Source organism: Polypterus senegalus, chromosome 9, assembly GCF_016835505.1.
Source record: "Polypterus senegalus isolate Bchr_013 chromosome 9, ASM1683550v1, whole genome shotgun sequence".
Taxonomy (NCBI): domain Eukaryota; kingdom Metazoa; phylum Chordata; class Cladistia; order Polypteriformes; family Polypteridae; genus Polypterus; species Polypterus senegalus.
Genome location: NC_053162.1, coordinates 88,413,011 through 88,431,137, shown reverse-complemented (window position 1 = coordinate 88,431,137; position 18,127 = coordinate 88,413,011). Strand labels below are relative to the sequence as shown.

The 18,127-nt window shown below is 40.5% G+C and overlaps 1 protein-coding gene across 3 annotated transcripts in view; it reads right to left on the bottom strand.

The window, feature by feature from the left end:
* wwp2 (WW domain containing E3 ubiquitin protein ligase 2) overlaps window positions 1–18,127 on the bottom strand; it is a 198,091-nt gene that overhangs the window by 135,627 nt on the left and 44,337 nt on the right. For all 3 annotated transcript variants that reach the window (XM_039763421.1, XM_039763422.1, XM_039763423.1), the window contains exon 5: window positions 3,292–3,429. In XM_039763421.1, the coding sequence (XP_039619355.1) occupies window positions 3,292–3,429 (138 nt within the window). The remainder of the gene's footprint in view (window positions 1–3,291; window positions 3,430–18,127) is intronic.

Genomic DNA, 18,127 nt, shown 5'->3' with positions numbered 1-18,127 from the left:
GTTAAGTCTGAGTATCTCTCAGATTAAGCTGTACGGTATGAAGCTGCATCTAGTGGATAAAATAACATCATACTGCAAAAAAATTAAGAATATTTCCATGCATTTTGCCATTGTATGGTAACTCATCAATATTCATGAGTGGGGCAGAGCCTTCAACACACAACATAGTGGACACAAAAAATGTAAAGCCAGTCTTAGAACAAACTAAAGCTGAACTATAAGTTGAATCAAGCCATAGTGATGACAATGTGAAGATAGTAATACTGATGGATATGGCAGTTTATGGCTGAACCACCACGATAGGCCTGGTGAATTTGGTTGCATAAAGCTTCAGCATGGCAAAAAGGTAAAGTAACTGAAATAAAGTGGAAATACAGGAAAGACATTAGCCATGTAAGCACTGTTCATGATGCAGCAGAAGTAAGATAATATATAAAATGGCATTGTGAATGGATTTTAACATGTAAACAATACTTTTTAAAGTAATTTTGTTCATTTTAAAGCCTTAAATGTTTGACTGAGTTTTATTGCATATTATTGCCAATTTGTTACCTTATACCTCTCAAAGCTAATATCCAATTGTTTCATTCTCATGTGAGGAACAATCCCACACTTACAACTTTTACAATGAGTCCTGTGGGATCCCACACCTCTAACACACAACTTTATTTGCTAGCACCCTCGTTCACTGCATACTAAATGACACAATGGTGTGTGTCATGATTTGCTTTACTATATATTTACTGTATAAGTCGGGTCTTGAAATCCGAAAAAAATCAATCATGAAATCAGATTCCGACTTATATGCCCATTAAAAAATACAACACATTTTTTTAAACATCTTCCTCCAATCTTGCACCAGTTTCTCAGATACATCGAATTTTGTTGAAACAGCGCAGTTACATTTCTTTCACCACTTCAACTATTTTTAATTTAAAATCAACTTCATTTTTTTCTCTTAATCGAATGCTCCATCGTAGATAAGGGATGCTCTTACGATAAAGTTATATGAGGGTGTGAGATGCAACAAATACTAAAGAGTGCAAACATCGCTTTGGAATAGTCTGGGTATTGTGGTGACGTAGGCACAATACATAGTAAAAATGGCAGTGTGCTCTGTGGTTACTCTTTCAGGTGGGCGCTAGTATATCAAAATCTCTTGGACCAATAGCATGAGTTTTCCGCATTTGACTTATACGACCAAAATTATAAAAATACCGGAAATTATACTGTAAAATCAAGTCCCAACTTATCCATGGAAGAACTTAAACGTGAATATACACGGTAATAATCATCAAACAATCAGAATAAAAATGCCTCCTATAAAAGTGGTGGTTTGAAAATACAATAATGCTGAAGTTTCAGCTGGAGTTTTATTTTAAGCGTTCTAGAGCAGGAGTGTTGGAAGAATTTTTATACAACTTCACAACCCTGTATATACAGGAAGCATATAAACAGAATATTGATTAAGATATACAAACTTCTCATGAATTGTGATTTTACCACGGAAAGAAATGAATTTTCTCAAGTCTAAATGCAGCACCCATCAATATGTTGGTATTAACTGTTACAGTAGGCACACCATTACATGCCAAACACCTAAAGCTAATAACATATTTAAGTTCACACAAACCTTTCTTAATTTTTAGAAGCATCCGTTAAATTAAATTCCACAGACTGTGCATACTTTTTGCCAGTACTCTTTTTTTTTGCTTCAGTGCTTATATGTCAATGAGACACAAATAGAGGATGACATATTAAAGACTGAAGCTTTTTTTTTTATTGAAAGGAACTGTCTCATGTAATGTGTGACAAGAAACTTCTATTAAAATAAAAGTCCAAAGGATAAAAATGATAAACTGTCCTGTGATGCTGCACAGATATGAAGCACAGACAATGAAAAGGCATAAACAGTTGCTGGAAAAAACAGAGGTGAGAATGATAAGATGGATGAGTAACACAAGTCTGAAATACAGCGAGCAAAATAAAGACATTAAAAAGAGGCAGGAGTATAATATAAAATTTATAAAGTCAGAATGAACAAACTGAGGTGTGGAAAACGGATGAAAACTGTATGCAACAAAGAGGACGTTAAATTCTTAACATATCAGAAGAACACCATGAAAAGAACATGAAAGAAACAGATTTATAATGACTTGAACATACCAGGACAATAACTAGAGACTACTAATAATACAAAGTTCTAGTGAAGATGAATCCTTATGACTGACCCCAAGAAGGGAATAATATGCTGAAGGATAGAGAGAAAGCAAGAGAGATGGAGAGAAAATCTATAAAATGTAACGTAAAAAACAAAACAGGAAGCAAGAGAAATAAACAATCTCACATAAGATAATAGAGACCATCCAAAAAGCAATCAGAAATGCCCAAAACAATTTTTGTCAAGACCAAATTTGACCTAAAATTTAATTGTAAGGAGATCCTGACTGGTGTTGAACAGAACTAACTAACAATATCAACTTTTTTCATTATAAGTGTAAGGAATTAATATATTGCTTCAACTTAATATGTTAAATTATTTATAAATATGTCTATATCCACCCATGCATCCATTTTCCTATTGTCTATCCAGTTCAGTGGGGAATGGTTTGTGTAGGTGCAAGGAGGAAACTAATCTTGCATGGGGTGCCAGTCCATCACAGGACTCTCATAACCACTGAAAAGATCAATTTAGAGTCACCAAAAATAATTTACAAAATTGGCAAAAGATTTTATCTACAATATGTATTATTATGAATTCAATACTAGGCCTAAACTTAAATAAAATTTCTAAGCCTTGCTTAGTGAAAAGTCAAGCAAAATGACACCTTCTATTGGCCAACTAAAAAGATTACAATATGCAAGCTTTCGAGGCAACTAGGGCCGCCCCTTCTTCAGGCAAGATAAAAGGTGTCATTTTGCTTGACTTTTCACTACACTCATAATGGCTAACACGGTACAACAACCTAGTACTACGTCTTACTTATAATCATCCCTCGAGTTAGTTTTGGCAGGCAAACACTTTGAAACATCTTTGCTCCTTTCTGCAACAGATGTACTATAAAGTTATAAAAAATGGCATGTAAATGTTATTGTATTTGATACTATACTATACACAAGTCACAGAATAGATTTCAGATTTCTGCCAAACTAAGTACTGTTTCTCATCAATTAAAAAAAAATTGCCACTGTAACAACAGCTAATCAGGTTTTGATACTGTGCATAAGTGAAAACTGATAGTCCTCACACAGAGCGTATATCAGCATGAGAGCACATAGTCTGGTACTTACTGTCTGTTACTGCATTGCCGTTAGGCAAACTTCCTAGATCAACAGCCAATCCATCCAGGCACACGGTCAACTCTCCGCCTGACACAAGGGAGCCTTTGTTCTCAGTCTGCAGATTTAGGTTTAACTGCACATTCTCTACTGTTTAAAAAAAAAAAAAAGGCAAATTACTATTCACTAAATATTATACAATTTGCATTTGCTTCTCTGTTTTATAATACAGTTGTTCTTTTTTCCCTTTGTAATGATTTAATGAGGAATTCAGAGTGACACAACAAAATAAATAAAAGCATTTACGGTCTACAACAGAGGGTATTATAAGAAGCAAAAGACTTACAAGTATATGTACTATAACTGCAGTACTAAGTATTCCAAATGTTTAAGTTTTAAGGACGCAATGCCAGACAGCTATATTATTTTTCAGTAAAGACAACTGGACAATATAAAAGTAAACTAAATTACATTAAAGTCAATCAGACATTTTTAATTTGTACATGAGATTTCCTCATTTTGAGTCACTTATTTAAAGTCATACAGATCTGGCACTTAGGAAGCAGATATATTTTTTTCCAATACGTTTAAGCTTTTACTAAAGTAAGCCTAATTATAATATGGTCATGTAATGTTGACAAATAAAATACAACAGAATTGTAAAAAATGTATAGAATATTTACATTTTCTCTTTAAAAACTACCCACACAGAGCTAATGATGCCAAATTGTACATGGCAACATTACTACAATAAAAAAGAATAATACAATACATTTTTTTTACAGACTCACACCTTCCCTATCAATATTATGAAGATGATGCATTTTTAAGCATCAGGGACACCAAACTGTGACAGATATGAACCACCATCATCACCAAGCACATTTTTACTAATTTGAATCAGTCTATCCGATATTGCAAATGTCCATTGACTTTGCAAGTAGTAATAGCAAGCAAAGAAAAGAGTTACATGAAGTGAGCAAAGTATCAAATTACATTGAGAAGGGGTAAAAAAAATACTATGTAATTTTAAAGATTGCATAAAAGATACATACAATACAAATCAACTAATCTAAAACTGAAACAAGTAACTGTGCTCTATATCTTAATTGCAATTTTTAATGTTTTCGAAATGTTATTGGTATGCTATAGGGATCCAAAATTACTTTTGCTTCATGTAATGAGTACTGGAAAACTTTATATTTATAAGACAAACAAGAGCCTTTGTTCTCATGTTATCTATCTTTAACCTCCCAAAGTTTAGCTTTCATTTATGTCCTGTCTATGGCTATTCATGTGCAAAACAAAAATTTGTCAAATCTGACCTGTAGAAAAATTTAAGCTTGTAACATCCATGAACATTATACAAATTCTATTTGTTGGTTTAAACAGTGGCATAAACAACAAAAGGAAGTTGATCGAGTTACACAGAGTGTCGGAGAAAATTGAAGGCTCAAGTTCACAAAGTTGCACAGTGCCCGAAATAAAAAAGAAGTTGTCAGATATCAAAGTCGCCGTGAAATGGCGAGTCGTAGCCCACGTCTGAGTGTCATATGAAAGCTTATTAGGGTACAGAGAGAAATAAATAGGCACACAGTGGGGAAAAAAGCACGAAATGTCAACTTTAATCTCTAAGTTTCCACTTTAATCACAGTTTATTTTATTATTAAAGTAGAACATCATAAACTTCATCTTAAAATTGTTTAATTTACTAGTTTCTCAAATCCCATCGTAACTAAAGTACCAAGTTAAATGCTTTATTTTGTATTTGATCTCCCACGTGCTCTATGTATGTGAATCACAACGTGCTTCTTGAACTGGCTTTCTCTTCCTCCGACAGGACACAGAATCCATTACATTTGTGATACTACAGGATTAAAATACTGAGATGTATAATTAGTATCATTTTCATTATGATATGAGTTAAAGCATGTTATTAAACATGGGAACACAGTGGCACAGTGATTGTTCATGCCTCACGCAAAATGCTTGCTCCTTGCATCCTTTGATGAAATAATTTATTGCAGCAGTACTGCTCTTTCAAACGTACTCACCACACAATCAGCACTGTAATAGATGTAAAGCCATTGGTAAGGTTAGAACGCTGATTCTTCAAAACTTTTAAGGAACATTGAAATATCTTCGTAGTACAGTGGGATGCAAAAGTTTGGGCAACCTTGTTAATAGTCATTATTTTCCTGTTTAAATCATTGGTTGTTACGATAAAAAATGTCAGTTAAATATATCATACAGGAGACACACAGAGTGATATTTGAGAAGTGAAATGAAGTTTATTGGATTTACAGAAAGTGTGCAATAATTTTTCAAACAAAATCAGGCAGGTGCATAAATTTGGGCACCACAAAAAAGAAATGAAATCAATATTTAGTAGATCCGCCTTTTGCAGAAATTACAGCCTCTAAACGCTTCCTGTAGGTTCCAATGAGAGTCTGGATTGTGGTTGAAGGTATTTTGGACCATTCCTCTTTACAAAACATCTCTAGTTCATTCGGGTTTGATGGCTTCCGAGCATGGACAGCTCTCTTTAACTCACACCACAGATTTTCAATTATATTCAGGTCTGGGGACTGAGATGGCCATTCCAGAACGTTGTACTTGTTCCTCTGCATGAATGCCTTAGTGGATTTTGAGCAGTGTTTCGGGTCGTTGTCTTGTTGAAAGATCCAGCCCCGGCGCAGCTTCAGCTTTGTCACTGATTCCTGGACATTGGTCTCCAGAATCTGCTGATACTGAGTGGAATCCATGCATCCCTCAACTTTGACAAGATTCCCAGTCCCTGCACTGGCCACACAGCCCCACAGCATGATGGAACCACCACCATATTTTACTGTAGGTAGCAGGTTTTTCTTGGAATGCTGTGTTCTTTTTCCTCCATGCATAACGCCACTTGTTATGCCCAAACAACTCAATTTTAGTTTCATCAGTCCACAGCACCTTATTCCAAAATGAAGCTGGCTTGTCCAAATGTGCTTGAGCATACCTCAAGCGGCTCTGTTTGTGCTGTGGGCGGAGAAAAGGCTTCCTCTGCATCACTCGCATACAGCATCTCCTTGTGTAAAGTGCGCCGAATGGTTGAACGATGCACAGTGACTCCATCTGCTGCAAGATGATGTTGTAGGTCTTTGGTGCTGGTCTGTGGGTTGACTCTGACTGTTCTCAACATTCGTCGCTTCTGTCTATCCGAAATCTTTCCTGGTCTGCCACTCCGAGCCTTAACTTGAACTAAGCGTGTGGTCTTCCATTTCCTCAATATGTTCCTAACTGTGGAAACAGACAGCTTAAATCTCTGGGACAGCTTTCTGTATCCTTCCCCTAAACCATGATGGTGAACAATCTTTGTCTTCAGGTCATTTGAGAGTTGTTTTGTGACCCCCATGTTGCTACTCTTCAGAGAAAATTAAAGGAGGAGGGAAACTTACAATTGACCCCCTTAAATACTCTTTCTTATTATAGGATTCACCTGTGTATGTAGGTCAGGGGTCACTGAGCTTACCAAGCCAATTTGAGTTCCAATAATTAGTTCTAAAAGTTTTGGAATCAATAAAATGACAACGGTGCCCAAATTTATGCACCTGCCTGATTTTGTTTAAACTTCATTTCACTTCTCAAATATCACTGTGTGTGTCTCCAATATGATACATTTAACTGACATTTTTTATCGTAACAATCAACAATTTATACAGGAAAATAATGACTATTAACAAGGTTGCCCAAACTTTTGCATCCCACTGTACATGTTAAATTATTCTATTTATCCAGTGTTGTGCGAGTCCCAGCAGGAATACAGCGCGAGGCAGGAACAATACGTGAATGGAGCGCCATCTCCTTGGTAGCGCTGCAACACTGTTTCCTCACATGTTTATTTATTAACAATATAGATTATTTAAATTAAGTTAAAGTTTTATCTGTATAATATAATAAACATATTTTGCTGCATTTCATCTTAAAAATGATATCGTCATCAAATGTAAATACCCGCTTTATAAAGTGGCTCAGGTTGTGCAATATTATAACTGTATCGCAAGTTTACAGTGAGGTAACTGCACTTATAAGTACAAACAGTTCTACAAGGAGCACTTGATGGACTGATTGAGTGTGTTTATAGTTCTTGGAATGAAACTGTTTCTGAACCGCGAGGAAAGGCTCTAAAGTGTTTGCCATATGAGAGCAGCTCAACAGACAGCATGGCTGAGGCAGTGTGTGCTTGATGCTGTATACCAGGGGTGCCCAATGCGTCGATCGCGATAGACCAGTAGATCGGAAAGGGAGTGCAGGTAGATCGCGGTGCATTCAAAAAAAATTTTTTTTTAAATGTTAGTCTATCATATATCCTCCCTATGGCATTTGCCACTTGATTGACATACAGGGCGGCCAGTCTGAGATCTCTTTTCTTCTAACACACTGGTCATCCTGCATGCATGATCAAACGGGCAAGCTACTGCAGAACTCCGACTATCTAAGTGATCCAGTTAGCCTTCCAATTTATATCGACTAAAGAAGGGATTTAAAAAAAAAATGTTGTTTATGGGCTGTGAGTGTGGAATTGGAAGAGGATTTTTTTTCTCACAATGTCACAATCGAAGTGTGTTTGTCTGATCTGTCAATTTATCATTGCTATTCCAAAGAAGGAAAATGTGGAAAGGCACTTTTGAACTGTTCATAAAAACTTTGAAACTGACTTCCTTCCAAAAAGAGATCTGAGAAAGAGAAAGGAGAGGGAACTAAAATCGCAGTTAAATCGGAAAGCCGTCATTTTTCACTCGGCTGAATTCAAAAGCAACGGCAGACACACCGAAGCATCGATTTGTGTGAGTGACTCGATCATTAAGCATAAGAAGTCCTTCCAAGATGGAGAGATGATAAAAGATGCCTTCGTTGAGGCAGATGGCTAGGGAGAAATTCCTGCTGAGATTTCAAGGCCCCTGGCCAGAGAAAAAGGAGTTTCTCTGTGTCATTAAACATGCAGAATACAAGCAACTTAATAACGATCAATGGCCGCTAGACTTGGCATTTTTTGTCCGATCTGACCAACATGTTACAATTTACAGCGGCAAGGAAAAGAGAAAACCGTGGTCAATATGATTAGCACAGTTAATGCTTTCAAACAAAAAATGCAACATCTGTCCTCAAAGCTGCAGCGCCTTGATTTGGGGAACATCCAAAACCTTGCGTCAGAGCCAGAGACGCAATGGAAGGCGTGTGCGCAACTTGACAGCATACGCTACACAGAGCAGACTGAAAATTGTCTGTCAGACTTTATCTAATGGAAAAAAAGTAATGATTCGAGTGTTGCCCAATGTAGCGGAGTAAGAGTAGCGTTTCTTCTTTACAAATGAATTCAAATAAAAGTAAAAAGTATGGTGCAGTAAAACTAATCTTAGAAGTACAATTTTTTTAAAAAGTTACTCAAGTAAATATAAAATATTATAAATATATAAATATATATATATATATATATATATATATATATATATATATATATATTCACGCACGAATAGGAGACTCTGGTAGGACCTTAACACGCTCGGAAGGCGTCAGCGGCAGGGAGTGGCGGGTACTAACCTTTCTCCTTTGCTTTCTTCCTGGAAAAAAGACGCTCCGCCACCATAAGCCTTATTCCCACAGTACGTTACTTCCGCCCTTCCTCCGCCATTTTTCCTGACATCATCAGTCCCATCCTCCCTCACGGTTCCTTCCCAGCATTCCTCCACTCCTGGCTACTCCCTTATAAAATGGCTGCCGACGTCTTGTATGGCGTCGCGCATATGAACAATTTTTGTTTCTATATTTTGACCTGTTTTGTTTATTGTGGATTTTTCTACAGTATACGGGGCCGGAAACCCCAAACCTTTATGCTGTCTCCTCTTGTCTCTTTTACAGTGGCGTAGCCGGCAGGATACAAATCCGAATAAAATGACTGAAGGACAGGACCTCAACACAGTGCTGCAGGGGATGAATGCCCAGATCCTGTCCCTGCAGGAAGCGCAAGCCGCTACCACCCAGGAGTTGGAGGCAATGAAGGCCAAGTTGGCGGAAGCCCAGGGGGTAAGGCCCGACCCACCTCGACCAACGCCTCCGCCTCTAGTACCTATGACAGAAGCAGATGACATAAGAGTGATACCTGGGCATATTTGAAAGGACGGCCACCGGGAACAAGTGGCAGTGGTCCGAGTGGGCGTCCATTTTGGCGCCCTATCTGAAGGGACCCGCGCAGCGGGCTTATTACGATCTCCCTGAGGAGGAGGCCGCGAGTTACGACCTCCTAAAACAGTAGATCCTGGCACGCTACGGCATCACGCCGGGCCAGCAGGCGAGTGAATGGCGGAGCTGGCAATTTGACCCTGAGAAGCCGGCCCGAGCACAGGCCTTCGACTTCTGGGGAAAAATGGGGCATTGGTTACGGCCCGAGGGTCCCCAGGCCCGGAAAGTCGTTGAGCAGGTGGCCTGTGAGGGCCTGGTAAATGCCATGCCTAGCTCCCTCACCCAGCAGGTCCGGCGCCACCCTTATAAGGACATGCCAGGACTCCTGGAAGTCCTGGAATGTCAGCTCGCGGTCTTCCGAGCCGGGGTGTCGGAAAGGCAAGCTCGTGGGAACCGACAGGGACGGGCAGCCACCCCCGAGCCCTCTCGACGCGCTGCGGAAGCGCCGCCGAAACCCAAAGAAAAGCCGACCTCCCTGCGTTGTTAAAAGTGCGGTGAGACCGGCCACCTACTGCCACCTGTCCCCTGAACACCACCACGAAGCTGATGGACTGCACCTGGGCCACCGCAGAGAGGTACTGTACTCCGTCGCACCCCCTGGCGAGTCCGAACACGGGAGTGGTGTTATTGAATGGGCATTCGGTGGTGGCTCTCTACTTGACTCCGGCAGTAACATAACCATTGTCGCTCGCCATTATGTATTACCGTGACAGTGGCTTAAGCAACATTTGCAAGTCACTTGCGTGCATGGGGAGACCAAGTCATACCGTTCCGCACAGTGCTACATCACCTGGAGGGGGCAATTATCTAACTTGATGGTCGCGGTGTTGCCCGAACCCCCCTATCCAGTGATTTTGGGACAAGACTGGTCACACAAAAAATGCGGTAAGACACACACCGCTCCCGGAGCCTCACTGGGTCTGGTTATGAGGGGGCGGGGCACCCTTCCTGCGGTCTCCACGACATGCTCTGGGGCAGGCCCTAATGGCGCAGGCACATCGGAGGACGCTTCCTCTGCGACGGACCCGGACCCTGAAGTATCCGCCGGAGAAGGGACGAGCCAGGGAACGCTTCCGCTGACCTGCTCACAAGACCCCCTGAGCAACTTGGACCATCAATTTCGGTCCACGCCTGCCTCATTTAAAAGGGAGCAGTGGAATGACGATTCACTGCGGTTTGCCCAGAATGCTATTGTTCTTCCAGGCAGCTCACAAGCTGACGGATCCATGCCACGCGAGCCCTTCTTTGTTCTTTAGAATGATCTGTTGTATTGGGTGGCGACCCACGAGGGCGAGGTGCGGAAGTTGTTGCTAGTTCCGCGTACCTTCCGGTGGGAGGTATGTGAACTAGCTCACACTCACCTCCTAGGTGCCCACCTCGGGGCCGAAAAAACTTTGGAGAGGATCAAACTCCGCTTTTACTGGCCCAGCGTTTCTGCCAATCCTGTCCGGAATGTCAGATTCGCCAGATTCCTAGGAGGGACCGCGCTCCTCTCGTCCCTATACCCCTGATAGACATTCCCTTTGACAGAATAGGGGTGGACTTAGTAGGACCCCTGGAACCCTCAAACCGTGGACATAAATATATATTGGTCATGGTGGATTACGCTACCCGATACCCAGAAGCGGTTCCCCTGAGCTCCGCTAACACAAAAAACATCGCACGAGAATTAGTCAACTTATTTTCTAGAGTAGGTATACCCAAAGAAGTCCTCATGGACCAGGGTACACCCTTCACCTCAGATACGTTCAGGGAGGTCGCCAGATTACTCCGGATAAAGCACCTGAAGACGTCTATCTATCACCCTCAAACAGACGGGCTGGTAGAGCGTTTTAATCAGACGCTTAAACAGATGCTCCGCAAAGTAGTCAACGGCGATGGCAGGAATTGGGACCAGCTCCTACCGCTCGTGCTTTTTGCTTACCGGGAAGTGCCCCAGGCCTCTACGGGCTTCTCCCCTATTGAGTTATTGTACGGGTGACAACCCTGAGGACTTTTAGACATACTAAAAGAGGGCTGGGAGGCTGATGCCCTTCCCTCCTCCAATATATTGGAGTATGTGGCGCAACTGAGCGACAGGCTCACTAAAATCAGGCCACTCCTAAAGGACCACGTGACTCGTGCGCAGGCAGCGCAGGCCCGGTGTTACAACTGCAACTCCGTCCTCCAGGAGTTCCGCCCGGGGGATCGAGTGATGGTGCTCGTACCTACCTCCCATTCCAAGTTGCTAGCTCACTGGCAGGGGCCATACGAGGTTAAGGAAAGAAAGGGGTTCGTCGACTATTTAGTTAAACAACCTAATTGTCGGCCGAGTGAGAGGATCTACCACGTTAATTTATTAAAACCTTGGAAGGACAGGGAGACGTTTCCCGACACTCGTAGATCCCTCTCCCTACGAGCTGACACCCCTACAGCGGCAGGAGATAACCCAGGCAATCCGGGCTGTCCCCGAAGTAGTGAGCAAGTCACCGGGCCGGACCTCACTGATTGCGCATGACATAGTCATGGACCCTGGAGAAATCGTCCGGGAGTGACCCTATAGACTCCCGGAGGCAAAACGCGCTGAAGTGGAACTGGAGGTGCAACAGATGTTGGATATGGACATTATTGAGGAAAGCCATAGTCCTTGGTCCAGTCCTATCGTCCTCGTTTCCAAGCTGGACCTGGAGGTTCTGTAATGACTTCAGACGTCTGAATCAGGTCTCCAAGTTCGACGCCTACCCGATGCCCCGCATTGATGACCTACTTGAAAGGCTGGGTGAGGCTCGATACTTGACTACTCTTGACATGACGAAAGGGTATTGGCAAATTCCCTTAACGGCATCTGCAAAAGAAAAAACGGCCTTTGGCACCCCTAGTGGACACTGGCAATACAAGGTCCTCCCATTTGGGCTGCACGGGGCCCCAGCGACATTTCAACGTCTGGTGGATAGAGTGCTGAAGCCCCACCAGTCCTATAGTGCCGCCTACCGGGATGACATCGTCATCTATTCCGGCACCTGGGAGGAGCATCTATTGCAGGTCTCTGCTGTCCTCGCGACACTAGCTAAAGCTGGCCTCCGCATTAACCCCCGTAAGTGTTTTTTGGCTTGAAGGAGGCCAAATATTTAGGCAACCTTGTGGGACGAGGACAGGTGAGAAATCAAAGACATCCTGGAATGGCCCTGTCCGAATACCAAGAGACAGGTGCAAGCTTTCTTGGGGTTGGCGGGGTACTACCACCGGTTCGTACCCCGCTTCTCCGAAAGGGCAGCACCCTTGACCAATTTAACAAAGAAGGGCGCTCCCCTGCACGTGGTATGGAACGACAAGGCGGAACACGCATTCAGTGACCTAAAAAAGGCCCTAACGTCGGCACCTGTATTAAGGACCCCTGATTTTGGGCTCCCTTTTATCCTCCAGACCGATGCTTCGGACACAGGCCTGGGCACCGTGTTGAGCCAAAGCATCGATGGTGTCGAACACCCCATGATGTACTTAAGCCGAAAACTGCTGGACCGGAGAGACCAGGTATGCGGCAGTGGAGAGGGAAGCCTTGGCCATTAAGTGGGCTGTAACCAATCTCCTTTACTACCTGTTGGGTCGCGAGTTCACTCTAGTGACCAATCACGCTGCGCTTCAGTGGATGTCCCTGCACAAAGAGTCGAATCCACGGGTCACCAGGTGGTTTCTGGACTTGCAACCCTATAAGTTCACGGTCACTTATCGTCGCGGCAACCTTCAGGCCAATGCCGATGCCCTCTCTCGCATCCATGACCTCTCGGTTAGGTCCGCCCGAATAGGAGACCTTAACACGCTTCGGAAGACGTGGCGGGGTACTAACCTTTCTCCTTTGCTTTCTTCCAGGAAAAAAGACGGTCCGCCACCATAAGCCTCATTCCAGCAGTATGTTACTTCCGCCCTTCCTCCGCCATTTTTCCTGACGTCATCAGTCCCACTCCCTCACGGATCCTTCCCAGCATTCCTCCACTTCAGGCTCCTCCCTTATAAAATGGCCGCCGACATCTTGTATGGCGTCGCGCATATGAACAATTTTCGTTTATATATTTTGACCTGTTTTGTTTATTGTGGATTTTTCTACAGTATACGGGGCCGGAAATCCCAAACCTTTATGCTGTCTCCTCTTGTCTCTTTTACAATAATATAATTATAATTATATATATATATATATATATATATATATATATATATATATATATATATATATATATATATATATATACACACACACACACACACACACACAGTATTATGAACTAATATATATTAGTCTTTGCTCACAAACTTTTGCGAATTTAGAAGGGGCAGGGTGTTTGATTTGACAGACAAACAACATTATGTTTGCTTGACAAACAACAAAAACATATCGTGGAAGCAGTAACTAAATCTTTGTTCAGTGTCTGTTTAGTTGTAACATGATTAACAAAAATGCTTTATACAAAACAGACACTGATAATGACTCTGAAGCCCCAGACTCTACCTAAATTAATTAAACATCCATTCAATGATTTTGTGAATACAAATACCCCACCCATCATTGTAGGTAATCAAATCTTTGCAACAGTAACATAAAAAAGAGATTATTACGTCTTCTTGAAAAAGGATCACTTTTCTTTGTTAGTTTACAAATTGTTTAATTGCAGAACATCTTGTACAGGTTATTTTATAATATTAAATCTTATCCGTTTTGGTTGCTTTACTATTTGTTTGACATTAAAAAATTGATTACAAAAAAAACTTTAAATGTACAAGAATGGGTAAACTCAACATTGTTGTTTTCCATTGATGAATAATTTTTCAGTAATTTAATGTAGCCTCCTTAGCATTACATTTTTTCTTGTAGTAAAACGTAAAAATGTAAAACGTAATAAAACATTATAAAAATTAAATAAAAAATTTAATGATATTAATGTCTTGTCAAAAACAATATTATAAATTACTTTATCCTCTAACTTACATTCTAAAAATGTTGTTGCATATTGTTTGGGACATTTTTCTCTTTTTCATAAATTTGAAAAATTCTTTGTTCTTGATTTTTATTATATGCAGCTCTAATTTGTTCATATTTTTTTTTCGATGTTCATTATCAGCTCTTCTGTTCTTTTTCTATCGAGAACAGATTTTATCTTGAATAGATAAATTTGTTTTTCTTTTTTTTTTTTTTGAAATTTTATTAATTTTATTGCGATTATTCCATACAAATCAATCAATTTTTACAAAAAGTTGGATTGAGAACAAGTCAAGCCCCACCCCTGAGACAGAGAGCATGGCCAACGGAGTAAAACTTAAGGCCTGTAAACATACCTAAATTGACGAGTTTGATAAACCAATAGAGATGAATGGAGAAGAAAAAGAAATACAGAAATAATTGCTTCCTCTGTGCTTTAAGAGCTTATCTATACTAATAAAAGGCAAAGCCCTCACTGACTGACTGACTGACTGACTGACTCATCACTAATTCTCCAACTTCCCGTATAGGTAGAAGGCTGAAATTTGGCAGGTTCATTCCTTACAGCTTCCTTACAAAAGTTGGGCAGGTTTCATTTCGAAATTCTATGCATAATGGTCATAACTAGAAGCTATTTTTCTCCATTTACTGTAATGGAGTTAAGCTCGAAAGCCGTGGGGGGCGGAGTTTCGTGTGACATCATCACGCCTCTCACATAATCACGCATTACGTAGAAAACCAGGAAGAGCTACAAATAGCACTGAAGAAAACATGCATTATATAATTAAGAAGGCAGCAAAACAATTAGAAGCGAGCGACATATAAAACCATATTCAGCGGCTCACGTGAACTGACGCAGTGCGTAGACAAAAAGCAACAGTTCCAAAGAGTGCTGAACAAAAACCGAATTACACGGCTAAGCTCAAATAGACAAACCGCACGCCCTGGAGCAATAGTAGAGGCTTCGCCTCTAGCGCCGAGGTTCGATTCCCGAGAGGGGATGCACTAAGTATGTACGCGCGCTTCTCGATTCATTTTAGCCTTGCATCCCCTTGGTCGGAGACGTATGAAAAAATATGCAGTTAACGCAGAAAGACAGATCACCAATTGAAGCTTTATGAATAATGGATACTTTATTAGCGATCAATGATCGTTTTGGTAAAGCCATACTCAGTGTATTCATTAGATGAGCGGTAAAAAGTAAGAGCGAGGGAGGGTAACTTATTGAGGCACACAGGCAAAACCACAATAGCACGGCTCGATGTACTGTAGTGCGCGTCAACTCGATCTGAATTGCGCGATCACATTCGAAAAAATATTTCTTTTCAAGTTCTATTTAGTCCATATGTGTCAAACTCAAGGCCCATGGGCCACATCCGCCCGGTGTAATTATATCCGCCCGAGATCATTTTATATACTGTATTATTGTTATTAATGGCCCGGGGATATGAAGCGCTGGTAACACAATAAACTACAGATCCCATAATGCAGCGCTTCAGCTGCCTTGCTAACACTTACGCGTTAATCAAGTCTAGCTTATGATGCTGCAAGTTATTGCGAAGCTAGCCCACACGATGCGAAGAGAAAAGGTGATTCTGAACATAGAGCCTTTAAAAACCGATGGGAGGCTGAGTATATGTTTACTGACATTGCCGGTAAACCCGTGTGTCTCATTTGTGGAGCTAATGTGGCTGTAATTACAGAATTTAATCTAAGACGGCACTATGAGACAAAACATCAAGATAACCTGAAAGACCTGAATGCAATGCACAAGATACAGAAAGCAGAAGAGTTAAAGAAGAATCTGACACTTCAGCAGACGTTTTTACCTGTGCAAAATCACAAAGTGATTTCAAGTGAAGCTACTTTTATGGGAGACACAAATGCACCAGTGCAACTTGCCCAACTTTCCCTGTTGCCAAGTAATGTTGAACCAAGTCGGCACAACGGTGTTCCCAAACACGCACTTTGCTGATAAACTGAGCACTGCGCACTGAGTTCGCACGCGCTTTGGTGACTTTGAAGAACAAAAAAAGAATTTTGAGTTGTTTCGCAACCCATTTGCCGTTGATGTGGAAACTGCACCTGTGCAGATTCAGATGGAGGTGATTGAGCTGCAGTGTAATGGCACACTGAAGGCAAAGTACGATACTGCACGGCCCGCACAGTTTATTCACTCCATTCCCGCAGAAAATGCTCCAACTCCGTCTACATGCGGCTCGAACCTTGTGCATGTTTGGTACCACATATCTGTGAGAGAAGTCTCTCTTCTCAGTCATGAAGACTAACAAAACAGCACACAGGAGTCGCCTCACTGATGAGCACCTGCAGTCCATCCTGAGAATCTCCACAACACAGAACCTCACACCAAACATAAACGAACTTGTTGCCAAAAAAAGATGCCAGGCGTCCATCTGATAAAATGACATAAGAGCAAAGACAACTGAATGATTTGATTTGTTATTGCTGAAAAGAACAAATTTTATTTATATTTCCAGGTTTTGTTATGCAGCATGTTCATATTTGAATTTGTATAATTTTGACAGGATATATATTTAACGGAGAGCAAAATCTTTTGGGATATTTAAAATTTAAGTTAATTTTTTATATAAAATTACATAAGAGTAAAGAAATTTGAATGTTTGTTCTTTTAACGTTTACTTTATTTCTAACTTGTATAATTTAGACAGGATATATTTTTATGAGTTGATTTATTCCGGAATAATATTCTGTCGACTAAATAAAAATTCCTTCTATTTAAAATTTAAATAGAACTTGAACAGAAACGATATTCATAATATCCACGCAGACTTGCACGTAAGAGAGGGAGTCATCCGTTTTAACAAGCAGCGTATTGCACTGATACGAAATAGCCTGCCCATTTAATTATTTTGAAATGGATAAATAAATTAAGATTTTGTACAAATAATGTTTTTCATTTTTCTTCCTTCATGGATTCTGGCACCCCCAGCAACAGTTGCTCGCACCCCAAAAAACTGTATATATGTATATGTATATATATATATATATATATATATATATATATATATATATATATATATATATATATGTGTGTGTGTGTGTGTGTGTGTGTGTATATGTAGATATGTATATATATATATGTTTATATATGTGTGTATGTATATATATATGTATTTGTGTGTATATATGTGTGTGTATGTATATGTATGTGTGTATATGTAGATATGTATATATATGTGTGTGTATATATATATATATATATATATATATATATATATATATATATATACAGTATATATATGACAGCAACACTCATCACTCTCAACAGTGACAAAACAATTACATTGACAATCATGTTACGTTATTTTCAAAATGTTTCCTTTTCTTTTTCATACAACTTCTCCGCTGAGGAGCGTGGGTATTTTGCTAGTCTATACTAATAAAAGGCAAAGCCCTCACTGACCCACTCACTTACTAATTCTCCAACTTCTCGTGTAGGTAGAAGGCTGAAATTTGGCAGGCTTATTCCTTACAGCTTACTTACAAAAGTTAAGTAGGTGTTATTTTGAAATTCTACACGTAACGGTCATAAAGGTCGACAACGTCCGCCATGTTGAACTTTCTTATTTATGGCCCCATCTTCACGAAATTTGGTAGGCGGCTTCCCTGCGCTAATAGAAACCAATGTATGTACTT